The 26431-nt window shown below is 42.0% G+C and overlaps 1 protein-coding gene across 9 annotated transcripts in view; it reads left to right on the top strand.

Moving 5' to 3' along the window:
• The window catches only part of arhgap17a (Rho GTPase activating protein 17a), a 30717-nt gene that overhangs the window by 1405 nt on the left and 2881 nt on the right, over nucleotides 1–26431 (top strand). For 2 of the 9 annotated variants that reach the window (XM_023949432.2, XM_078937099.1), the window contains exons 3-21: nucleotides 7724–7763; nucleotides 13245–13349; nucleotides 13515–13547; nucleotides 13884–13960; nucleotides 15402–15513; nucleotides 17010–17086; nucleotides 17202–17319; nucleotides 17880–17948; nucleotides 18047–18128; nucleotides 20785–20912; nucleotides 22503–22614; nucleotides 22678–22759; nucleotides 22844–22924; nucleotides 23016–23129; nucleotides 23221–23312; nucleotides 24505–24652; nucleotides 24849–25076; nucleotides 25485–25633; nucleotides 25743–26270. In XM_023949432.2, the coding sequence (XP_023805200.1) occupies nucleotides 7724–7763; nucleotides 13245–13349; nucleotides 13515–13547; nucleotides 13884–13960; nucleotides 15402–15513; nucleotides 17010–17086; nucleotides 17202–17319; nucleotides 17880–17948; nucleotides 18047–18128; nucleotides 20785–20912; nucleotides 22503–22614; nucleotides 22678–22759; nucleotides 22844–22924; nucleotides 23016–23129; nucleotides 23221–23312; nucleotides 24505–24652; nucleotides 24849–25076; nucleotides 25485–25633; nucleotides 25743–26270 (2375 nt within the window). Of the gene's footprint in view, nucleotides 1–7723; nucleotides 7764–13244; nucleotides 13350–13514; nucleotides 13548–13883; nucleotides 13961–15401; nucleotides 15514–17009; nucleotides 17087–17201; nucleotides 17320–17879; nucleotides 17949–18046; nucleotides 18129–20784; nucleotides 20913–22502; nucleotides 22615–22677; nucleotides 22760–22843; nucleotides 22925–23015; nucleotides 23130–23220; nucleotides 23313–24504; nucleotides 24653–24848; nucleotides 25077–25484; nucleotides 25634–25742; nucleotides 26271–26375; nucleotides 26398–26431 lie in introns of all 9 variants that reach the window. The other 7 variants (XM_023949434.2, XM_078937102.1, XM_023949433.2 and 4 more) reach the window with 7 other exon arrangements.

Below are 26431 nucleotides of genomic sequence, written 5' to 3'. Positions count from 1 at the left end.
GGCACAAAACTGCTTTCCATGAGGTTTTAATGTAGGATTTAGGTGTGTTTTATTAACAAAAGTACATTTAAACACCCTGTCCAATAGAAATAGTGTTTTTAACTTGTTCTTGTAGCATTTTTGTCACCAGCCGCAGACGAAAAAGTGCTGCTTGAAAAAGGTGGCAGTAGTAACGTAGATGCTGCAGTTGGTGGGCCACAAGCTCCCTGCTCCACTCCATACCGATGCATCCACCTGCAGACAAATAGATCCTTGTACGTCTTTGTTTTCCTCGTTTGAGCTCCAATCTTGATTAAAAAAACTCTACGTACAGCTAGATAACTCGCCATTTTTGTTGCACCGGTAAATTTAGGTTGCACAATAAATTGCTAATTTATCGTTATTGCGGTATCAAGCTATCGCAAAAGACAGCGAAAATTGCAATAAATGGTACCCTTAAATGTTTCCCAAAACAATATTCTGGCAGCTTGAAGTGTTTAAAGAATTAATAAATCAATTTATGTATTTGACCAATCGGATGCAGCCCTTCACGTTGTGGACCAATCAGAATGAGCCCTTTGATGTTAGATGCTTGCCTCCTTTGTAGACTAGGATCATTTGGAGTATAATTTAAGTTATGTTGACTCTTATTTTATTAAACTGTTGATATTGATCACTTCTATCGCATATCGCAAGTTTTCCTCATATCGTGCTGCCCGAGTTAGGGGTGTGAGGGACTGTGAGCTAGTAAGCTAAGTGTTTACAGTAAATCAAAAACTGTTTGTAGGGGACTTTAAAATAGTCAAAAAAAAAAAAAAAAAAAGTCGAGCTCAGTTGGTTTTAAACCCCATAAGAGCCTATGGTGACATCTGTGTAACAGAAGCGTATCAGAAATGGATTCTGTGGTCCACTATATTTAAGGGACATTGGCCGAAGTGTGCATTATCAGAAATCAACGCTCCCTGTGGAACACTTACAAACCCATTTTTTGTTTGTTTTTTGGTTTGGATCGCTTTTTTTTCTCAAAAAGTAAACTATTTGTTACGCTGTGTCATGTAACCGTGACAACGCAGCGAGCCGGCACCGACCTCGACTGCAGCGGCTGAGGAAAGTGACATTTATGCTGATGGTCACGATGGTTAAATAAAGCATCAGTTCAGAGAAAGGTCACCTCTAACCGCTCGTTTGTGTGCAGATGATGAAGCTAAAGTTTGTTTTAAAGAAGCCAGCGCAGTGATACAGAAAATACAAGCGATGTTTTTAGGCATGCGTTATCACGGTTGATTATCACTTTTTAATGCACATCCAGCAGCCAATCAGAATCGAGCACTCACCCGGACCATGGTATGGATGGGAGTAATATCCTCCTCTATGTTTAAAGTCCCACTCTGATCAACTTCTAATCTACTTTCAAATATTTCCAGTGGACTCTTATTAATGATTATGATGTTTTTAAACCAAATCAAAAAGGTTTGTGTTGTTTTCTGGTTCATTAGTGGTTTACCTCTGAGCTGTGGGTGGGTCTGTTGGTGCAGATCACCCCCCCCAGCTTCCTATCACCTATTTGTTTACACTAACTAACACTCTGTTCATGATTGACGATTTGAACACAGACATATAATTTTAAGCTTTATTTTCTCAATATATATCTTTCATCATCGTGTTAAAAACACCATTTTCTTCAGAGCGGGTCTTTAACAAACTTTTTGGGACTGACAAGATTTAAATAAGAGCTTTTCAGCTGCGATCATTTCTTTCTTTCCGTCAATTATTATCATGCTTGGAGCAGTCGGCTCATGTTTTCATACGCAGTGCTGAGCCACATCTTTGAGTTTGTACAAAGAGAAACGCTGATGAACGTCATTAATCTTGTGGAGCATGTGGGTAAAAATGAGAGTTTGGGGGTTTTTGTGCCAAATTTTCAAAGCAGAAGCCCTGCTGACAAACTCCAGAGTGCATGTATTGCACTGCTGCTTTATTATGAACTCACTTAATGTAAGATATTGTTTCTTGTAACTGACATCCATCTCTTATTTGGGTGTTTTCATCCTTTTAAACTAGTTAGAGAATTGAAAACTTGTGTGTTGTGACCTTTTTTATAGAGTAAAACAAACTGCAGGTGTTGGATTTGATTACTGGTTAGTTGATGAAGTTTTTCTTACGTTGAGATAACTTACAAAAGCATTGCATTACTCATAAGCACCCACAACACTGAACATTTTTTGCTTTCATTTTATGAGACGCTAACATTTCCTTTGCGATTGTGTATTGTATAGCACTGCTGTCGTGTGCTTTCTGAAGTCCAGGAGAAGCAGGACAGCTGGAAAACTCATAGTTTCCTCACTGCCAGAGCAGTAAATTAAAACTGCAGAGTTTGATGTAGAAACCAGGCATGCTTGCAGTAGTTGTCCACGCTTTTGCACCCATAAGTGCGGTTTAATCCCTCGGGCTGTCATGTACTTCCGAGTGTGACCTTTTAGCATTTAAATTCCACAAGCAGACTCTCATTTTCTTGTTTACTTTGTGGCCGCTTTTACCTGAAATGTTAAAAGTGCCAAAGGGCCTCACCGCTGCCCCCTGGGTTCCTGTGATTGTGCAAAGGCAGAACACTTTGTCCAGCGAGCGGCAGCTCGGAGGAAATCTCTCCTTCTTCTTCTACAAACAGGAAGCTGCCTCCCGGAGACATACTTTCTAGAGAACACGAGGGAGAGCTGGGAAAACTGATGTAGAGGAAGCAAATGAAACTGAGGTGCATGGAAAAACAGCATGTTTTTCATGCTAGGGAACATTTTTGTCATTGTGGAAGTCTGCTGGGATTTACTGCTGTGATCTTTTCATGTTTGCATCAAGTTTATATTTAGGTATTCAAATGTGCTTGTAATGTAAGCTTTAAAAAGTGTTTACAAATTCAAATTTAGTCATATATTCACACCTTTATAAAGTATAAAAATATACCGGTTGACACCTTAAATCCAGAACAGGCTTTTATATTCTTTTAATCTGGTGAGAATATCTTTTCTGATTGTCTGGAGATCAACCTCAGGTGACATTTTTCAGTGACTGATGAAGGGATTTAACCATTGAATTCAGAACTGTAAGATCTAAGAGCAAAGATGCCATATTTAAGTATTGAGAACAACAAAAGCCAACATTCTTGAACTTGTTTTGGCAATAAAGTCTGACTCCGATCATATTTTGATCTATTTTAAAGCGTTCCCAGTGCTCTTTTAATAACGATGACCCAACCTGTGTCACTTTCTAGCACATAGTTTCTGCAGAGCGGCAGGAGTTCATTAAAAGTTCACCTCTGAGTTGAGGGTTTGTGGATTTAGTCGTCTAGAAGTCAGAATGGAACAAAGCCCGGCGTATTTCCACGTCACAAATGAAACTATGGTTTTGAAGCAGAATTTTTTTTGTCTGCTCCTGATTCACATCAATTTGACTAAAGAAATGCTCAGAAATGCACATTTGAGCTTAAGTTTCTTTATGCATGTCCTTCATCATCAGAAAAATTCCACAAGAATGTGTTTTAAAACACGATTGTCATTGAAATGGGTATCTTATTCTGTAGCAGAATTATTCAAAACACCTAACTTTTAGTTGTAAATTGTATCCATCAGAGCTTATTAGCTTAAATATTAATATTAACCCATTCCAATGGGTTTAGCTCAAACCCATTCCAATGATCCCATTCCAGGCATTGGAATGGGTTTGAGCTAAAGCGGTACTTTCCTAATGGGACCCATGAAAAGTCAGGTGTGGAAATACCGGCGTTAAATGGCCCTGGGTGTTCCTCTGCATCCTCATTTGCTGCAAAGACAATGAGGAGTCAGCTGGTGCGACTCTGTGCAACTGCCAGGAAAATTTTGAATTGATGCAAGATCCCTTTGATCTGTCGTCTAAAACTCGGACCATAAAAACTGGAATTTCCACGGCAAGAGGGAGCGGATGCTTTCATTATGATAGCTACCCGTCTCTGCTACGGGTATATATTCACTTTGGAGAGCATCATTTTTTAGTGTCACACATATACATCAAAAGGTTCAGAGAATCAAAATAAAATATTTTTATAGTTTTGACTAACTTTTTCTTCAAGAATCCAAACTTTTACCACCTTTGATAGTGCTGACATTCCATCTCTACATTTTTTTCTTGTGTGCATATCCATCCGTCTTCAAAGCCTTTCGTAAATCCCTTTTGGGGTCCCAGGGTTGCTGGAGCCTATCTTTGCCACTGCTGGGCAAAGGCAGGGCACGCCCTGAACAGGTCGCCAGTGTTGCAAGGCCTTGTGAGGACTTTTGTGTACAAGTATCTACCAGGAAGGAAGCCTTCATCTTCAGGATGCAGATGATCTTTATCTTGATTTATCTTTATTGACTGGAAGCCCCTCAAGTTTCCATTCCAGTGTAAAGCTCTCTTATCCAGCTTTAATTTTGCATTCCCGGTCTGTGCAGTCGGCCTCATTAGTGAGACCGTCTGAGCCGAGTCACTCCATTATTCCTTCAGCTCCTTTCATCAGAGTCCGGTGTCCATTACCTTAATGCCTTAAGCTGCCAGCTGTTGGAGCAGCAATAGGCTCCTCCACCTCTTTGGCCCCCCCGCATGTGGTGAGTGGCCAATAACAACTGCTCGATTGTGCTCTGCCAGTACTCTCTTCATTCCCTTCTACTTTCATATAAAGTCACCATGGTAACCTGTTTGAACTGTAAGGCTGGGCTGCAAGCGTCTCTTGTTAGGAAGTCGCATGCGCCGCGCTGTTCTTCAAATGGCTGCTGCTTCCGGGAGGTCAGGTCGAGGCTCAGCTGATGCGAGCCAAACAATTGCTGTCTTGTTAGTCTGACGGGGCTTCATGCAGCCGCTGCTTGCTTCAGAGAAGCTTTCTAAAGTTTGCTGCTCAAATGTTGCTGCTTTTCTGAAGGTCTTTGCCATCCTATCTTCCACTCACATGGAGGTTATCTCATCAGCTGGTCCGTTCACATTGACGTCCACTTTTGCATGACTCTTGTACCGTCTAATGTGGTTTCATTTGGTGATTTCATCCGGTGGTCCCAGTCCGTGGATAGTTTGGTACTGGGCCGCAGAGGAAAAAAGATTACATTTTATTTGGAATCTGATTCTGGAAGAAGTTTTATTTTGAAAAACTTTAAAGCATGTCAAGGCACTTGATCACGTGTCCAAAATGCATCAGCTACTTTCTTTATGCCGCTTTGCCAACCGCGAAACTGAAACCTTAACAAACGTTAACAAAAAATAAACTTATTGGGAACGTTTCTTTTCACAGAAGAAGAGCCAAAAAATAAAAACTTGCATAATGTTCAGCAACCAGCTGCATCACGTTACAATGATGCTGCTAATAAAGTTGTTTAAACGGTGGGTTCATGTTTTACATTTGGACAATACCAGTTTTAGTTACGTTCTTTTTGTTTGTATCAGTTGCACCTTAAAAGTCAGATTTTTTTTCAGCTTCCACTTTGATAGATATGTTTTATGTTTATCTTTTGTCTAAATGAAGTTTAAACCAGCTGCAGGCATGTTTCAAAGGATGGAGATGAACTTTATCGTCAAAAGTTAAGGGAAAATGGAAGCTCAAAATACAAAAGACGCTCACTTCAGCCCAGGACAGGCCGCTCCATGAAAATACTGTCTGACATTAACCTGATCTGTGGTCTGAAAACAGTTTTATTTGCTTGTAATGTGAACCACCGCTTTAAGCCACAGAGGTGGAGTCCATCCATAAATGTGCGTCCAAACATTGTTCTCCAAGGCTGTTAAAACAGAACCTTACGGTGAAAATTTGTGCATTATGTGGAGGTTCTGCAGATGAAATGAACCTTTTAGAAGTATTTGGAGAGTGATACCAGTTCTCACAAAACCCTTTCACTTTAGCAGACGCAGGAACAAGGGTCAAGTCATTGGAGTTGATTCAAGCGCAGACTATTTGTGAAAGGATGTGTCTGCCTGATACACTCACTGGTTTTTATGATCAGGACCACACCAAGAGCCTTTCAGCATGTAGTCTGTACCAGAACATGCACTGGCACGCCGTGGCTTCATCGTCACGTTTTCCAGCATGTGGCTGCATCCCATCCTCCTGTTATCTGCAGCTACCCAAGTGATTTGCATGCAGGTTCATGTGGGCTGTAAGTTGTACCTAATTAAACAGACTGACTCATTTCCAGAGAAAATGTCTGTGTTCATCCTTCAGCCTCAAACTTCTAATGGTTTGAAGTATTAACCTCCCAGGATTACAGTACATGTGTGTCTTCTGGCTGTAAGGCTGTGAACCCCTCTTTGTGTCTTTTTCCCTCTTCTTCCTGGCGGAGGGTTGTAATTGAAAACAGCTGGGTGGAGGTTATTGTAGCTCTCAGACGTTGTTGTTGGAGTTATTGGGCCTAGTTTAAAGGAATCAAGCGAGCATGTTGAGACGTTTGTGTGAAAAAGAGGAGATTCATCAGATGCAGGAAGTTTGGGGATATTTCCACGAGGATTATTGATGTTATTTAGAAACAAATCAAAGACCAACTTCCAGAACGGTGTCATATCAACCTTTTGGAAAGGCAGCTTAAAAAAGATTGATAAGAGGGGTTTCCAGTGTCGTGGTTTCAATTTATAACTTGTTTGGCATTTAGCTTCCATATGGCCAACAATGTTTATGCACTTAAATGAACAATTTTATTGCTGAGCCAGAACGTTTTAAGCTTTAAACATTTACTGGAAACTCACGCTGGTTGATGTGTTCTTCTGGGGGGGAAAAACCAAAACCCTATTCAATGAAAACCATGTTTTGGGTGTTTTTAAGGTGTTCTAGTGGTGTTTTTCTGATAATGGAGGACAAATATAAAGAAGATTAAGCTCAACATTGCATTTCTGAGTCTTTCTTTATGTGAATCGTTGTGAATCAGGAGCAGATGAAGAAAAGTCGTTTGAGGAAGATTGTATTTGTGAAGTAGAAAATACGCTGGGCGGAGTCACAAGCCCCCCGCTGCGCTCCATTCTCCATTCACTGTCAGACAAACGTCTTTGTTTTCCTCATCTGAGCTGGAATCTGGCTCCAAACTGTTTGGCTGGATAGCTCCAATATTGCTCGCCATCTTTGTTGCCCTCTATTTTTAGGTTGGGGGTGTGAGGGGCTGTCGGCTAGTGGGAGAGCTTGTAAACAGATGGATGACAGGAGGTGGGGGCGGGCTTACTTGTTCTTATGTCCTAAATTGAATCTGCAGAGGTCAATCTGGAACTTTTTTTTTTCTCTCTGAATTTGTTTGTTTTTCCATTCACTGACCTTTCATGGAAGTTGCTGTTGTCTGTGCAGAAGTGTTGACACGTGGTCTGAGCCGAGCATGTGCTTCCCAGTCTACTGCCTTTAAGTGAATCTAATCTGTCTGACCTCTTCAAGTCCAACCAGAAGCTTACTAATAATAGCCAAAGGCCGTCCCGACTACTGTTTGGACGACACTATGGCTAACTAGCGGCTGGTGGTAAATAACCAGAGCTTGACTTGTTAATAGCTGAAGGCCTGTGAGAGTTTTTCACAGATTCTCAGCTTTGAACCTATGAGTTCATGTTATTTAGCTTCTGTCAGAACAGAAAGTAAGACTGTTTTGAGTCATGGAATCTCATAAAGACCACTTTTGCTGGCTTGAAAATGATTTTTTGATGACCTCTCAGTGAATGAAACTGCTGATCTACCATCAGTCACCGCCGGTTTCTAACCTGCACGCTCTGTTTGTTTGTTTCTCACCTGCAGAGCGGAGAAAACAGAAGTCCTCAGCGATGACCTCCTCCAGGTAAAACAGATTCAACACTTTTCTGACCCACAATGACCACAGACGTGGCTGGAGATGCTCTTTCCTCCTCTGCAGAAGAAATCCATTCATTCCAGAACATTTGTCATTGATCGTAAATCATAATGTGTCTGAAATATTTGAAAATATATTATTTAAAGTAATGAGATGAGGAGAAAACACGTCTTATTTTATTTCAGTTTTTGAATCGAGATGCCTTCCATGAGCTCCAGATTCCTTTCCAATATGCATTTATTAAAGTTTCAGATCATTGAAAGGAGTTTATTGAGTTTCTCAGAAATGTACATTTCTGTTGCGATTTGTTTCCAGTTCCGCCCGTTACTGATAAATTCTGGGTGAACCCCCATGAATCTACTTTAACCCATCCATTTTCTTTTTTTGTCAAATCCTCCCCTCCTTCTTGTTCTCAAACAAATGACTCAACTTATCTGTCAGGTGAAGTTTAAACCCTGAACAATAAGGAAACAGGACCTTAAAGGGTTTTTCTTGCTACCGCATTTATTTTGTAGGGTCTGATCTGTTTACGTTAAGGGCAGATGGGTAATGTTACTTTCATAAAATGGGAACTTTTCCTGAGTTTTGGAAGGTAATGCACCTTGAGAGAGGTTCCCCCTGCCGGACACCAGCGTCTGCTTTTGGCTCTGCTCTGACGACAGCAGAGACGAGCAGCAAAGCCTGGAAGCGGAGCTGCTTCCCTCAGAACAGTTGTGCTTTTGTTGTGGTTGAAAGCTTCAGAAATGTTCGAAAAAGTCTGCATCTCCTGACTTTTATAATTATGGTAATTGTGGCCCAAGATGAGCAGCGTACAGATGTGGATGACTGTTTTGTCTTGTGACACTGAGCTAAAATAATTCTGATCTGAAGACGCAGTTTCAGGGACGTGACGAAACCTCTCGAACAGAAGATACTGGAGCAACTTTGGCTATAATTGACTGAGAGAGGAAATGACTACAGTCAAGGAGAAGTGAAGGTGTTTAAGGGTAGAGTTTGAGCATAAATTCTCTCATTGATGTGAAAATGTCATTTAGCTGCTCTGATCTTCAGACACACTTGATTTTCTTAACTTTTTAAAACGTGCCTTTGTTTTTTCTGAGCTAAAATGGCCAAGTTTAGCCTATTGAAACATTACTTTAGCTTAGGTTGCAGTTATTGGAAGTGAAATGTGCTTTTAGTCTTTGACATACCGTATTTTCCGGACTATAAGTCGCCCTTTTTTTCATAGTTTGGCAAGGGGTGCGACTTATACTCCGCAGCGACTTATATTAGAAATAAATTGAAATAAATACATTGTTAACCTTCCTGTTATGTTCATTTGTGAGGAACAGAGATGATGTTCCTGGGTCAATTTGATGTATGAGGTATGTTAAGTGTTAAGAGTCTGTTAAGTGACTCAGAAAATTAGCAAACTTTTTTTTACAGTAAGATCTTGAAGGCTAACAACATAATATTCTATTTTCCAATGATTTCATAGATTCAGAAATGCAATAAAAATGAAAACTGTTTCTACAAATACAGGATGAAAACAGAGTATTAGTTGGACAATGATGCTTCATTAAAGGAATAAATAAATAAGTATGAGAAAGAATTACTGTGAAATTATTAGATAAACAGTCTGCTATGATTGTGTCATATAAGGTTGTGAAAGTTAAAATGCGACTTATAGTCCAGTGCGACTTATCTGTGTTTTTTTCTACTTTATAATGCATTTTTGGGCTGGTGCGACTTATACTCCGGTGCGACTTATAGTCCGGAAAATACGGTAAATTGGATTTTGTGCCTCCTGAAGAAAAGCAGTAAATCTGTTCATTAAACCATGAAAAAAAAGCTTTTGTATGATCACAAAGAAAAAGGGAGCCAGTTTAGCTCGTGCTGGTTTGCGGCGCCTTCCGTCCGTGAAACCCGGGTTCGACTCCGGGCTGCTCCCTGTTCCCTTCTCTACCTCTGCCGGTTCCAAGCCCGGTTTGAGAAGGTTGCGTCAGGAAGGGCATCCGGCGTAAAACATTGCCAAATTTACCATGCGACTTGTTCGCTGTGGCGACCCCTGATGGGAGAAGCCGAAAGTGGAAGTAAGTAAGATGATCACAAAGAAAACAGTTTTTGTAGGTTCCAAACAAGTCAGAAATGATAGATGGATCGTTTGTGACCAGAGATTGGGGCAGAGCTGGCATCTGATGAATTTACTGATTTTAAAAATGCATAATATTGTTTTTTGACTCATTTTTTATACAAGGAAAGCATTTGTGAGTGATGCATAAAAAGACTTTCGTTTGTCAACATAAAACTAACTAAAGAGCAGCTAATGCTGCACATTGTTGTCTCTGTAGTTTGACAGTTTGTGTCTACATAAAGTTAAGTCAAAGTGAGACTTTTGGAATGTCCATTTTAAAGTGGATGTGAGGGGATTTGTTCTGAACGGCACACGCATCGATGGTCCTGCGGGCGCGCGGGATTCCCGCAGGGAAATGACAGCAGGGGGTTCTGGGAAAAATGAACCTCAGCTGTTTGGAAATAAAGGAAAAATATTCCTGTCCTCACTTCCTGTTGCTTTCTTCTAAACATTCATGTAACAGACACTTAAATATTGGAGAAATATCTGTGAACGGGGTTTGATTGACAGCTGGAACATCTGTGTTAATTTTAGTTTGATTTTCTGTAACGCACACACAGAAAGGAACAGTGGTGACTAAGAACTTTGGGAAGCCACAAAGAGTTATTTTCATTTCTTTTTCTTCTCCCTGACAAGTCGATGTGACATTTCCTCAGAGAAACAATGGTTCAGTCTGTCTGGAAAACAGCTCTCGTCTCTTCTGGTGCTTTCTCAGCTCATGCAAACGTTGTTGTTTCAATAAAAAATAGCTGCCGGGCGCAAACCACGGCTACCTGCAAACCAGAACCGCGTAAAAACCCAGACCGTCGTTCAAGATCGAGTTTATTGGACAGAAATAAATGAATTCAATTAAGTGACATTTCAAAGCTTTGTTGTTGTTTTACTTAATAAATCCTGTCTTTTTAACAAATACTCAACAGTCCTTTCAAAATTACTCAATGTTATCAATGCTAACGTTAGTTTTTTTTTGTGTGTGTCAAATAATACCAATTGAAATTGGACCAACAATACCTGCAAAGTAGATATTCTTCATCCGTCTCTTTCAGTCATGAGTGATTGTTTTGCTTGTGGACATTTTTACACAAATGTTTAACAGCGTATTGAAAAAAGAAGCAAATCTACAGCATAAAAAGAAAAAAACAATGTTCGACAAGACTTAAAGACCCACTACAATGAAAATAGTCTTTGGTGTTTTTAACATGTGCTTGTGACATTATTCATGTTGTTTACGTATGTCTACGTTGAAAGTTTCAAACTATAAGAAGAAAGGATTTTCGTCATTGGCATTCACTTATTAGCAAATTAAAGTTTTTTTTAAAATGTTCATTTCTTTGGTTGTTATTCTGTAAAACGCGTATATTAAGCCACTATAAAACCGTGACCCTAAAATCGAGGTTTGAGCAAGAAATCGTTGCATCCTCATTAATATCAAAGTTTTCCCATATTTTGTGCAGTCCTAGAAAACGCCATGAAAACCAGTCTTTTCGTAGACTTTCATAAATGCAGACGGCTGTGATGTTGGGATGCTTTGTATCAATTGGTCCTGTTTTGCTAAGATTTTGTGAAAAAATTTGGTTGTCTCAGTCTCAGCTGGATCATCTAAACGCAGCCCTGTATGTGACCTCTCTGGGTGCCAGATGCCATCTAAGACTTTGTCCCGCTGTCCAAACTGCACCTCGTCCATAGTTATGCTGAAGCATTCATCAAATGCCGTCCCGCATGCCAAGCCGCTCCCTCGTACTTCAGGATCGTCAGGGAGACTGTTTATTACACAACAAATGACTGAGCTCTTTCCTCACATGTACGCCCCTGGCCTCAGAACAGAATGCGTCATATTAGGCTATTTTTGCTCTTCTAGGACTGGTCCAGACATGTTTCTCTTAGGAACCAATAAACAAAGTGAGTCTCTCTTTCCTCCCTGTTGCGCTGACTTATTATTGGGATTCCCTGGTCTATGACGCGTCATGTGTTGACCTCGGAGGGAAACGCTGGCTGCTGTTTTTTCGGTTTTCACACCCATAAAGTTGACGTTGGGTGTATGACGTTGGCTGTCGGGCTCTGTTATTGTTGCAGTGAAAAAAAGACCGTCTGGTTTTCCAAAAGTCTCCCTCGCTTGAATCCAGGTTTTGGACTGATAGGAGAATCCCTGAGGGGATCTTGTGCCAGGCCCTCGCTGAACGGAGTTCTGGCGCTGAACCCAAGTCAAACCAATAAATGCTAGGTGTGAAAATGCTTGTTTGGTGAGACTGTGAGCAAGCCAGCTGTTTTGGGAATGTCAGGGGCTGCTGTGGGCCGGCCGGGAATGATGCAGGAATGTGAGTTCAGAGTGGTGGAACGGGAGAATGACGGAGGCGGATGGCTGTAGAAGTTCTGACTGTGTTCCTGTTTTTAGGAAATCTAAAAACTGGATCCTCCCTTTGCTTGTCTTCACACTTGAACATTGTGATTCCACACTCATTAGGTCTGTTTGCAGGGGTTCCATGTAACTTCCTGCCAAATGAAACTTGTTTTTGATGTTATCTGGACCTTTGAGAACATCAGTTTGTTCTTGTTTGTTTGATGTTGCAGTCAAACACCTGGAAAGGACCAGCATGTTTGATGCACACCCCGCAGAGCTTCAGCTGCCCTCTATCCATTATCCAAGAGCTGCAGTCAGCATTCTTTCTTTGTCTGCAAGTACAGAGTGGATCTGTGTGGTCCAGCTAGTGGACAGGAGGAACTCTGTGTAACCCAAAAAAAAAGTCTTTTTTTTTCCCCCTTTAAAGCCAAAGAGACCCTTTGCTCTGTCACAGCTCAGTGACCGTTTCCATGAAGACGCTTCCGATGAGTCATGTGTTTCCCAGATAACATTCCTGCGTCAGTCTGCAGAGGCAAACTCAATCAATCATGCTTACACTTTGACCCCCTCGACTCCCATAAGATCAAGTCAAATGATTTCTTTGAGCTGGAGCACATCCGTCATCAGCTTTTCAGAAAGCTCAGCTCACTTTATGGACACATTCATTATTAAAATGGTGTTTTTAACATCTTCTTGTGGCACTTTTCTGATGAGGGAGGACATAGTTAAAGAAAATTCGGCTAAAAACTGCATTTCTGAGTACAGCTGAATGGCTCCAATGTTGCTCACCGATTTTGTTGCACTGTTAATATTAGGCTGTAAGCTAGCTGGATAGCATGTAAACGTAGAGCTCTCAGTAGATGGTCTGAAGTTACTGTAAACATTCTGCTGTCCTGTTTTCCCCATCAAATCACACTGAAGAGGGCGACTTTTTCACATTTCCCAGCATAAACTTGATTTTTTTTTTTAAATCCTTTTTTTGGAGCATTGCACTCAAACATTCTTCCTTTTTTTGCAGATCGAGCGGCGCATGGAGCTGGTGCGTGTGGTGTCCCACAACACACACAAAAAGATGGCTTCATGTCTGCAGGGACACATCGGTGCAGAGGCAGAAAAGAGACATGTAAGTCACTGAAGCTTAAAGCTTTTTAGTTTCTCCAAATGATGGAAAAAAGAGGACCAACATTTGGGTTTAAAATTATTCATTTAATTGTATTTTTTTTAAGTGTTCCTTGATTTCTCTTTTTTTTTGTTTTGTTACCCAAAACTTTTCAAAAATGCACTACAGTCCGTACCACGCCTCTATACAGGAAATGGTCAGGTAAAAACATCATTTTATGAGTATCTTTGTTTCCACAGAACAACCTCTGGCTTTTGTCTTCCTCTTCTCCATGCATGGCACCTTTACTTCAGTTTTTAAAGTGGAGGCTTTTATTTTGCAGAAACTGCAAACATTTCAAACAAAAAATTCCTCCATGTCTTCTTTAGACAACCTCTTAAGTCTTCATCCCATTTCCAATGTGAATTTTCCTACATGTGGCATAAATCCTGATTTCTTCATTCTGGCTGAATTCACCATGGAAACTTCTTGATGACTTTTCCTGAGCTCTGGACTGAGCGCAAAATCCTGAAGACGTTATGTTTCTGCTCACCACAGAAAAAGCTTCCCCTCACCGCTCTTTCCCAGGCAATGATGGAAGGCGGGAACCAGCTGGGAGAAGACTCCTTGATAGGGTGAGTTTGTGATGGATGGACAGCCGTCATCCAATCAGGTGTCCGTGGCAACTGTTGCTATTTGGAGCGGATGCACTCTGGGGTGCGTGAAATATGAGGCCACACAATCAGGCCAAGCAGTCGGCTTGTTTTTGTGCTCCTGGATCTAGATGAGGATCTAGGAAGTGACTTTCTAGAGCAGAACAGCATCCATGTTTTCATCGGCAAGCAATAACAGTAACAGCTTCTATGTATTTATGTGCTTGGATTTTGTTAAATTTATGTCCTCCTTTAATTAGAGAAAAATCGATTAAAACGCTGACTGACAGATCGCCGACTCTCGCAACTAAAACGACGACCTGAATCAGGAGAAATTTAGCTTTCAGCTGTGGACTAAGATCAGATGATTTCACACAGGGATCCCATCACAAAGTTTCAGACCACAGAAGCGGATGTTGCATCCCGATCAGGGATGGGGTGTCTATTTTATTCATATTATTATGATAGGCGCTATATGTTTCAAGCCTATTATTACAGATTAATATGCTGTATCTGATATAATGAAGGGATCGCAGCAGAATAGGACACTATTTAAGCAGGAGGCTAACAAAAACAGTTTGGTAAAGTTGGCAAGATATTCAAATATTCTGACTTCTGGGCTCAATACGATTTTTATTTAATGTTTGAAACTATATATACATATATCTTTTTTAATCTTTATTAAGAATTTAACGGAGAAACTGCAGTGAGACAGCGCCAAGGGACCGTCTACAAAGTGCGCGCTTCAGGAAAATCCAAAAAAAAAGAAAAAATGTCTCAAATCCAGCTGAAGCAAATAAATATTTACAGTCATGTCCTAAATACTCATCATCATATTCATGCTACAACAACAGTTTTGGAAGAAAGTTGTTCTTAATTTTTATCCATTTTTAATGGAGATATGAATCACATCTGATCAAAAATGTTCAACAGTTCTGAATATACAAAAGCTACCGTCACCAAACCTTCTCACAGGACTAATTATCATCTATGTTTACTAGATAATAGTTGGTTATGTTTTTCAGTTGATAGTTGCTCTACTTTTACGTGATTATTCAAGCTATTCCACACAAGTGCTCTGTTTAAGTGTTGAAAAAGGTTAATCTAATGAAAATAGGTGGATGTGTTTATTAAATGTGCTCCGTTTTTTTTTTTTTTTTGTTTGTTTTTTTAGTGATACAAAAATATCAGATCGGGACTTTTATCAGCAAATTCTGAAAATCAAACCCCTCAGACTCGAATCGGGGCCAAAAAAACCTAACCGGGACATCCTTAGACACAGATTGTCTGAGTTGTGGAGTGACATGTGACCAGGAAGACCTTGGATCCTTTTGTTCCGCTGATGTGATAACGTTGCATTATGACATGTTAAATCTGCACGGGTGACATGCTGCTTTCCCTCTGGGCCGCTGTGTGTCGACAGGAAGATGATGGAAGTGTGCGGAGATGCAGAGAACCGCCTGGCGTCAGAGCTGATGCAGCACGAGCTGCAGATAGAGAAGGACGTCCTGGATCCGCTCAGTCAGCTCGCAGAGGTCCGAAACACTTCAGTCCCATCAAAGATTCAGGGGAGAAAATCAAAAATTGTTTTCGTTACGTTGGATTGGTGTGAAATTTGTCCTAAAAAGCTGCATTTACCGTATTTTCCGGAGTATAAGTCGCACCAGCCCAAAAATGCATTATAAAGTAGAAAAAAACACAGATAAGTCGCACTGGACTATGAGTCGCATTTTAACTTTCACAACCTTATATGACACAATCATAGCAGACTGTTTATCTAATAATTTCACAGTAATTTTTTCTCAAACTTATTTATTTATTCCTTTCATGAAGCATCATTGGCCAACTAATACTCTGTTTTCATCCTGTATTTGTAGAAACAGTTTTCACTTTTATTGCATTTCTGAATCTATGAAATCATTGGAAAATAGAATATTATGTTGTTAGCCTTCAAGATCTTACTGTAAAAAAAAGTTTGCTGATTCTCTGAGTCACTTAACAGACTCTTAACACTTAACATACCTCATACATCAAATTGACCCAGGAACATCATCTCTGTTCCTCACAAATGAACATAACAGGAGGGTTAACAATGTATTTATTTCAATTTATTTCGAATATAAGTCGCTGCGGAGTATAAGTCGCACCCCTTGCCAAACTATGAAAAAAAGTGCGACTTATAGTCCGGAAAATACGATAATCAAGTTTAAGGGTAAAAATCACCTTTTCTTTTCCCATTAAACTCCATGGATTTGACAGTAACCCTGAATAAACCCTAACACGAAGGCGGCTGACGTCAACCAAATTACATGCACATATTCCTGCTAACATCAGGACTTTTAAGTGTTAAAACTCTAAATCTAGTGATTAAAAGAAAAAGAAAACGTTTTTCTGAACATATTTAAAGCAAAACCCAAATTTTACAGCTAGTTTGTGAGTTGACCCACAAATCTTTAATAAAAGTTTGAATTTCAGAAAAGAAGTGATTTTTGTTGTTTTTTTAATTAAAACAAAGTAAATTGAGCACATCGTCCCCCTGTCTATTCGAAATATTGTTTTGGTAAATTATTATCTAATTCTGGATGAGATGATTGAAGGATAATATGAAAGGCAGTTTTAAATCTTTTCTTTCTTTTGTCATTTTAAGCTAATCCTAGACATTGCTGTTTAGCTTGGAGAGGTTTTTATTGGTTGGTTTCAAACTATTTCAGCATTAGAAATGAAAATACAAGAATATATCTGATCTAAGAAATTAATTCATTACTTGGTTTAGAAATAAATAAAGGAAAAATGACGCAATCTTCTTGACAATATACTTAATCCTGATCATAAATGGACAGTTTTTCTTATTAAAGCTGGAATAATTTTGAGCAAAAATGTTATAACTTAAATTAACTCAAAAATAGCAGTAAAACATGAAATAATGCATGACTGTATTGTCACTCTAGAAAACAAATATGGATTCAGTGTTTTTTGATTCTGATCCACTATAGATTTAACCTTCTTCTTTCTTTTTTAATTGTCTTTAAAGGTTGAAATCCCAAACATCTTGAAGCAAAGGAAGCAGTTGGCCAAGTTGGTGCTGGACTATGACTCTGCCAAAGCGAGGTGTGAAATTCTCACACTTGTATGGAAATGCATTTAAAGGATTAATGAATAAGTGCATTCGCTGCTGTGAAAGCATCTTTTCCATTTCCCACATCCTTCCTGTCAACTTTTTTAGGTGGTTGCAGGCAACCAAGTCGATTATCTCAGGTACAAACACACAGGCACTGACGGCCAAGGCGGACCTTTTGAAAGAGGAGGTGGATGAGGCCATGAACAAAGTGGAGCTCTGCAAGGTACCATGCATGAAGTTCATGCTTTAACTTTAGATAAAGAGTCCAGAAACATCACAACATTGCAAACTTTAGATCCTTCTTGCTGCTACAAATCTGCTGCAATCCCCAAACCAAATCCCCTAAATGACTTTTCTGGACACAACAAAACTAGGAAGACCCTCGTCACAAAAGGCGTGTGGACATTGTGAGGCCCGCGGGTCCTCTAAGCTGACATGCTGACGCACAGAAATGAGGGAAAATGCGCCGTCAGCTCTGCGTGCGTGTCTCTGCACGCCTCTATTTCAGTCGGCGCTTGGCTTTAGGGCTTTGTTGCTGCGTTCTGCTTTTGGTCCAGGAAGTGCAGAGCCGTGTGCTTCCCTCAACGAGCCCCCCCCCCCCCCCCCCTCTCCAACAGCAGGAACATTGATGACTCATTAATAGCTGAGCTGGTTCATCCTGCAACCATTACCTTTAACAAGTGACTTTTTGTGTTTACAAACAAGCTCTCCTTTGTCTCTGTCATTTATTAGGCTGTTTTGTGGGGAACCTCTCCATCAAACAAATGTGTTTGTGTCCGACAGGATCAGCTGGCTGCAGACATGTACAGTTTCTTCTCCAAAGAAGGCGACTATGCTCGATACTTTATAACCGTGAGTGAACAGTGAGACTCCGGCTCGTGTGGGAACGTTCACAGCCGCAGGATGACCTCCTGGTTCGTCGTCTTGACTTGAATCCTCCGTGTTTGCAGCTCTTAGAGGCTCAGGCTGATTACCACAGAAAGTCCCTCACTGTTCTGGAGAGCGTCCTGCCCACCATCCAGGCTCAGCAAGGTACAAAAACACAAAGAAAGGAGTATTTAACCGCTTAAGTATGTAATTTTGCTTAACTGTCAAAGCGAAATAAATTAAAAAAAGGCATATCCATCAAGAGCTCAGCTCTAAGGAGGTTAAAGACATGTTCATGTTACTTTTTGGAATGGTTTGTTAATTTCTTAAGCTGTTTCATGTCAGGTTTGGGCTAAAATCTTTTCTTTTTTACTCTAGTTATTAAATCTTGATAAGAAAACATTGAATGTGTTGCAATCAGAGCCAAACCCATTAGCTATGGTAAAAGCATACCTAGTATGAAGGATTCGTACCGCCAGGAGAAGAAGCACCAACGAGGCAAAACAGCCAAACAAACGGGGCAGGAGAGCAGTTCAACAGTTTGCAGAGAAAGTAAACATTTCACAGAAAGAAAGCCCTGGAACTTTTACAAAAAATATTCCAAACTTCAAGGCCTCAGTCTTACAAAGAACAAGGTCATCTGGTGGACAGCTGAAGCCATGGCAACCTCTGAAAACAGTAGCTGCAGTTACATGGACTAAAGTAATCAGATTAAACGCCTGATCAGAGTAATAATGTGTCGTCCTGATGGTTGGTGCATGCACACAGTTTATTCCTATTGGGGGTCACTACTGCGCCGGTTTTACATCATATGTCGATGGTGTGGCCTCCTCTGGAGCGCCAACAGGACCAGTCGACCGCTCCGCACGGGTGAACCATGTCTCTGAGCAGAGCAGCCGGACTCGTAGCTTGGTGTTTGCGAGCAGGAGAGGGTGCTTTGTTACGGCGTGCGCTCCAGAGGAGCAGCAGTCCTGAGAAACCGTGTAAACAATCATCTGAATTTGTGCTTCCACTCATCTCCAGACAAAACAAAGGCTGATGTTATCCCCACATCTTTAAATGCATCCACAGCTAAATGTTGTTCGCCCGTATTAACCTACTCCTAACCCTGTTTCCAGATCTGGGTTGCCAAGAATAAAGCGCTGGCCGCACAAAATTAGAAGCAAACAGGCACTTAATAATCATCATAACAATAATAAAGCACGTTTAAAAGATCATCTCGTTCTATGCCGCAGCTTTGTTTGTACACAACGGAACTCGCTATTTCTACTTCCACGGCAGTTTCCGGTACTTTAGACATTTCTGCGCATGTCAAAATGTTTTATTCCGATCAAAAGTGTAGCTTATGTAAACATGTTATAATTGGATAAAGTTTGTCTGGGCCCGTTCAATTCTAGTCCGATCTTTGATCCAATCAGAGGCATTTTGCACACGTAACCGCAGAAACTGGTAGACGTACGAAGGTTTGAATCCAAGGACAACAGTGAGAAGACGCTTTTTGACTGTGTTCTTCTTTTACAGATCTAAGCAACATTTTCATTTATGTTGTTAGAAATTCAAATATTTGACTCAACTTTGGTAGGAGATGCACGGGGTGTTTTATTTTTTTTACTTGAGGATGGTTGATTGACTCGAGGATGGTCTGCTGGTCTTTGAACACAAGATGTCCGACTCGTCCTCATGTTTGCTGCAAAAACATCCAGCAGCCTTTCAGTCATTTGCTCTTCGTGGGAATGACATTGTTGGCTCTTTTGTTTTATAAATAACACAGCAGTTTCATCACTTCACTTGTTTGGTGAGCTTCTGCTCTCTGGACCACTTTAGTCAGTTTCCATTCAGATTATTGGTGAACCACAGCAGAGTTCACTTGCAAGTTAACCAGAATTCACTCCTGCTCAACAGTGAAGAACATGTGTGGGGGGAAAATCCCATCCAGCGTGACGGTGACCTGAGGACCTGCAGGAAAAACACGCCAGAAGTCTTTGCTGAAAGGACTGCGATGCAAAGACTGAATGTTTCAAGAAAAATGTTCTCATTGTGAAAGTTTTTCAATATCCAAAAGATCCTGTCTTGGTGACTAAACATGTTTTTCTTGCAATTAAAATTCTCTGTTACTTATTTAAAAAAAACATTTCAATCATTGTTGACTTATTTTTATTTGCAGTTTAAAACATTTGTCAAAATGACAATCCAGACAACAGTAGGCTTTCCAGAAAATAAACAAACTAATAAACTTTTCACAAGAAAAAAAATGAATCCAAGCTGAAATATTTATTAGTTCAAGTCCTGACTTACTGTCTTCTGTTTCTTCATTTAGGTTATTTACCACACTGACATAGTTAAGACTGAACACCAACAAGCTGCAAGAAAAATGTTGATTTCTGTAATTAACATTTAGACAAGTGTTTAGTTTGCCATGTCTGCCATCAGTTTCTGCTCCGTTTTCTCTGCATCAAACACAGAAAAGTTCAGTCTCACAACACGCGGTGAAGGCTCAACAACTCCACACACTCTTGTTACAACAACACACGTCTTTTTAGCATGAGCTTGAACACGCGGCTGTGCACACAAAGAGCTGCGTCGGGCCGCATGTGGTTGTTATTTACTCGGTGGGGGGGCATTAGAAGGTATTTAAAGACGGCCTGAGGGAGAGTTTCTACGTTTCTGCTGTCCAAACATTCAACCATCCTCTGAATCCTTTTTAGTTTATTAAAACTGTGTGGAGGTCTAGTCTGCAACATTTCCACTAATGTTTCTGTTTTTCCTTCCTAAACCCCCCCCTCCCCTCCCCCCTCCCGCCATTCACCCCGTTTGCATTCAGACTCGTGGATAGAGAAACCTGCGTTTGGCACGGCGCTGGACGAGCACCTGAAACGGAGCGCCAGGGAGATCGCTCTGCCCATGGAGGCCTGCGTCATGATGCTCCTGGAGACGGGAATGAAGGAGGAGGTAGGAGAAACCAGAGGAGGGCAACAGGAAGTTTGTCCTCTGTGGTTGGTGTCAACATTTTCCTTTTCCGTTTTGGACTTGATCCAACGTTTCTTCTGCTGACCTTTTTAGAGGAGTGAACTGCAGCTCTTTGAAGATCCTGACGTTGAGTTTTACTGTTGGATTGACTTGACAATACACAGTACAGAATGCAGCATCTGCAGTATGTGTGCGGTTTAGTCCAAAGCCATAGTCGAGTCTGCCTTAAATGTGTGTTTTGTGTGCTGCTGTTGCTCCAGCTTTACCGTCCAATGACATCCAGACATTTTTCAGGATGAAGTTTTAGGAACACCATTTCTTTGACACTTAAACTTACAGCAAAATTGATTAAAAAATCATTCAGGAATACAGTTTGAGAGAGATTGTTTGTGACGCTGTGCGGAGCCACAAACTTCCCGCTCCTTTCCGATGTCAGACAAACGGATCCATGAACGTCGTCGTTTTCCTCGTCTGAGCTGGAATCTGGATCTAAACTGTACGGCTCGATAGATCAAATGTTGCTCGCCAATTTTGTTGCACCGCTAATGTTAGGTTGGGGGCGAGGTTGCTCCATTTCAACAGTCCCGCCCACAAATCAGAGGTGAATTTCCAATGAACTACTGCCGCTCTGCAGAATCTATGCTCTAGAAAAGGACCCAAGCTTTTGATTTTGGCTAAAGACCACTGGGAACGCTTTGAAAATCGATCCAAAGATGATTGAATTGAGACTTCATTACTTTTATAGGTTTTTCTTGAACACATTTCTCTTCTATGTTTAAACTCTCAAAGTTCAAATATTCGCAGAAAAATAATTTCAGTTTGGAATAAAAATCTGATTGATTGAATGATAGTGATCTACAGCCAATCAGGATGCAGAACACGATGCACCGTAAAAATAAATAAATAAATAAAAGCAGGCAAAGTTGCACTAAAAAATCCAACAAATGGCAAGATTGTTGTTTTTTTTCACATTTTTATATTAATGTTAGCATATTGGTGACCAAGCCGTCAAATGAACGTTTAGTTTTTTGTTATTTGATGCTGTTTTAGTGAAAATCTGGCATGTTTTTGTCTTTTCTTTCTGCTGTTAACCACTAAAGAAGAATAAGTCCTGATTTGTACAACATGAATTAGCTGTCCCATCACTAACTTTATCGAGACCAAAACTGTGAACGGCCTCTTTACCAAACACAGAAGTCCTTGATTCCCCTCACAGCCATGACCCTACAGTGATGATGTTTGAGCTTTGGTCCCGCCCCCTCCCTCAGTCAAATTTACTAAACAAATGGCATCTCTTTGTGCGTTTCCTTGAATTCAAAGGCACTACATGGTGTGTTTTGACAACACAAACCTTTATTTGTTGCTCTTTTCCTTTGGTGGCGTGAGTCCGGTCTGTGCCGTTTTAGCGTGAAACCATCCTTTGTTTATGTCAAAGTGAAGAGCAGTGCATGCTGGGAGAACAGGGTGTGTTTGTTTGGCTCTTGTTATGTGCAGCTGGATCTTCTCCAGACTTGATCTGTAATTAAGATTCCCAGTTTCCCGCCGTTCATCACATGTCCGTCTGTGTCTCAGGGACTGTTCAGGATCGCCGCAGGAGCATCCAAGCTGAAGAAGCTGAAGGCGGCGCTGGACTGCTCCACCTCCCAGCTGGAGGAGTTCTACTCTGACCCCCACGCTGTGGCTGGTAATGTCCACACCACAGGTTCAAAGGTCAAATCGGTGCATGAAGTAAAGCTGTTTTGTCCAGGTGCTCTGAAGTCCTACCTGAGGGAGCTGCCAGAACCTCTCATGACCCACCAGCTTTATGACGAGTGGATCCAGGCGTCCAGGTGAAACCCTCATTACATTCACTTCAGATTGGGAAAAGTCAAACAAAGAAAATGATCACTTGGTCCCATTCTTTGTGGCTCCAGTGTGTCAGACCCGGACAAACGTCTGCAGGCGCTTTGGGTTGTTTGTGATAAACTACCAAAGAACAACAGGAATAATTTAAGGTTTGTAGCCCAGATTTATATGGAACCCGTCATAAACCATGTTAAAAATGTCTGTGATTAGACAGCCCATGCTCTTTGTGTGTCAATAAAGATATCTGGTGAAGTTTTTAGCCAAACTGGCTCAAGATAGCGAGGCAAACAAAATGACTCCGAGCAACATCGCCATCGTCCTGGGTCCCAATCTGCTGTGGGCCAAGACTGAGGGGTGAGAGGACCTTGAATCATCAGATCGTGGTTTGTAGTCGTTTCCTTTAAAGACCTCAAATGTTTTTTTTTTTCTACTGTTCTTCCTTCAGGAGTCTGGCAGAGATGGCAGCTGCTACTTCCGTGCACGTGGTGGCCATCGTGGAGCCCATCATCCAACATGCAGACTGGTTCTTTCCTGAGGGTCGGCTGTGCTTTACTTCTCATTCTGACCTCGTTTGTCGTCAGCGGTCCTATATTTTACGAGGGATTCACCTCAACAACCTGGAAGAACAAAAATCTGTTTTCTAGGCTAAATACGGCGCACTAAGCCAGACAAGAGAGTCAGTCAGTCAGACTCTATCAACTACATTCAAAGTGACTAGAACATGTTTGTGACGTGCTACACGCTAGCCTCACTAAAAGTGTTGGCCGGGTCCTGTCCGGTTAATACTTCACGGTAATCGGTTCTCGCATCAATCGTACGCTGTCCCGGTTTGGACAGTTTGGCCTGCGACTGTCCACGATAACTGCGACGAACTTCAGTAGCGTTTTTACTTTTATAAGACTGATGATGCGATCGTCTCCAGCGCTTCTTTTTTCTGTGAGATTCAGTGTTTCATTTATATAAAGCTTATATATAACATCTTATAGATGTTTACATCTATATAAATAAAAGTTTGTGGTAAAATAATGGTGCAGACAGGAAACAGCAGGTGGTACAATGGGCTTTTTTTCATTTGTTCCTAAACTTTTATAAATAAGCTTAATTTAAAATGATTTGCCATCTGCTACAAAATTTTATTTATGAAAGCTGAAATATGCAGTGAAAATGTTAAATTTTAGGAACAAAGTCACATTGAAATGATGCCTAAATTTGTCTCAAAAACCTGGGATGTGGAAACGGCTATTTTCAAGTTTATTCACTCAAAAGAAGTATAGGTTAAATGAACAAACATTATTGTTGCTACGCTACGTTACTGTAGCTAAGCTACGTTAACTTTAGTTCTTTGTGATTTGCTGTTGAAATAGATAAACATCCTACATGCTGGTATGCGTTCAGATCACCGGTTTGAATCCGGTTTTTATAGGATAACCTTACACTCTTCCAAAACTGACAGGACGCCAAATCTTACTCAGGGAACTGCGCTTTTAGCTTTTTAAAAGTGCTTCAATAAGGAAGTCGTTGATGTGAACTTAAGCCAGTTAGACCAGTTTGACAGAAAACTTTAACGTTTGCTGAAGGATGAATGATAAATTAGTGTTGAAGATACATTTCTTACCTTCAATTGTTATTCGTTTATTTAAATTGTGTTATCTTGTTGCGCTTACGTAAACGAACAACTATTTTGAACAACTACATGAACCTGACGATATTTGACTCTTTCTCCTCACAGACGTGGACTTCAACGTCTCTGGCATGTTTGTGATGCCCACACCTGCCTCCAACCACAATAACCCCTCGGATTATGACTGTAGCGCTGCTGAGAGGAAGAGGCCCAACAGTATGGTTGGACCGGAGACTGACGCGGCACGCAAAGACAAGTAATACCAAGCGGGGCGCTTTAGTATTGTCCTCTCAGATTCACCACACTTCCTACTTGCACTAATTTACTTCCCGTGAATTAACTTTTGATTTATGTTAGAAATAACTCCAGTTTGGTGATTCCTGTCTAACCTGTGGATAAACTTGGTGTTTTTTCTGTCCCACCGTCACCTTTCCTCTGCCGTCCCCGTGCAGCACTGCTAACAAGCACTCGGACCACACCCTCCGTAGAGGCAGTAACACCTTAAGTAGAAAGCAGCACACTTCACCCGCCTTCCAGCCTCCTTTACCCCCTGTGGAGGCTCAGCCCGGCGCTGAGCCCCAGCCGCCGGCTCCAGCAGGGGGTTCAGGGCCTGACACTTCCCCGCATAGCTTGACACAGAGTCCGCCGCCGCCGCTACCTCAGCACACAGAGGAGCTCAGGTAAGAGCTGCTCCGCCGCCACGCGGCTCGCTTCCGACGCGTCTGCATGTCTTTGTGTTTTAGGGGATCGGCTGATGAACTCTGGAACAATGAATAGTTTTCTAACCCCCCCTCCACCACCACCACTCACAGCTATGCAGACTAAAGTCAGCCCACAGGAATAGCTCAATAACGGCCCTTGTCATTTTAACAATCCCTCTTTAAGCTCCTCCCCTTCCTGTCACTTTTTCTCCTCCTCAAATCGGCAGAAGCTTTGGTCCGACCGGCTCAAACAGCTTTGAGAAGGTCTGCTTGCTCCAAAGCACTGAAGCGAATTCAGCATTCGGTGGGGGGGGGGCACTAGTCACCAGAGTCACACCCACTTATTGACCATTTCCTGCTTTTGTTTTTCTTCTATTTGCTCCAAAGTAACCCAAAGTTACGCGATTCCGCCCCCGGCCCGACCCCCATGCCCCAGAGGAATGGCTGTGGAGGGGGCAGTCAGGCTGCAGGCCAGCAGGCTGCTGGAGGCTCTGGTTCTGGATCCACGGGCCCGAGCCCCCACATGATGCGCCGAGGTCAGTCCCCCGCCGTATCTGTCCATCCGACAGAAGCACGCCAAGTCTTTAACTCTGCTGTTTTTGTGCATTTGACCCCCCCATCACACACTTTAACACAAACTTTCAGGTACCAAGAAGCAGGCCCCCGCCCCTCCCAAACCGACAAACCCACCCCCCAGCCAGCCTGGCAACTCTTCAAACCACGCCTTTTCCTCTGGCTCCTCCCAGTCTACAAGCCCCACCCCGAGACCCGTGTCCAGCCACTTCCCCACCTCCCCCACCTCCCCCCTGCAGCCGTGTGCCACTCCCAGACGCCAAAGCAATCAAGCTCCAATCCAAGCCCCCAACCATCCGCCCCCAGAACCCCCCACCCAGAGCGGCTCCCCGGCCTCGCTCAGCCAGCCCAGCGGGGACCAGCACAGCGCCGAGGCCTCCCCACCAGGCACCCCCACCCCCCCAGACACCCCCCCACCTCCCACCACCGGCCAGGACGTCGTAGCTCCTCCCTCCCAGTCCCTTTACCAGTCTGGCTCGCTTCCTCGACCGCGGCCCGTCCCCAAACCTCGGAACAGACCCAGCATCCCTCCGCCCCCCCAACCCTCCACAGCCAGCAGCGAGACCAACGGGGTCTGTGGCTCCGCCTACAAGACGATGGGTGGGTGTCCTCCGTCCGTTAACGCTGGCGTGATGCTTCAGCTCACAGTTTAACAGCTGAGCGCTAATGTGTGTCTAACAGTCTGGCCTTGTGACACCTCCACAGGTTAGAGGAGCTCCTGTGAGAGGTTTGTTGATCTTCTGGCTCCTCCCCCTTTCCAC

The sequence above is a fragment of the Oryzias latipes genome, chromosome 19, assembly GCF_053564925.1.
Source record: "Oryzias latipes strain Hd-rR chromosome 19, Olatipes_Hd-rR_3.1".
Classification (NCBI taxonomy): Eukaryota; Metazoa; Chordata; class Actinopteri; order Beloniformes; family Adrianichthyidae; genus Oryzias; species Oryzias latipes.
The sequence above is the reverse complement of the archived record's forward strand: the minus strand, read 5'-3'. Positions and strand labels throughout refer to the sequence as shown.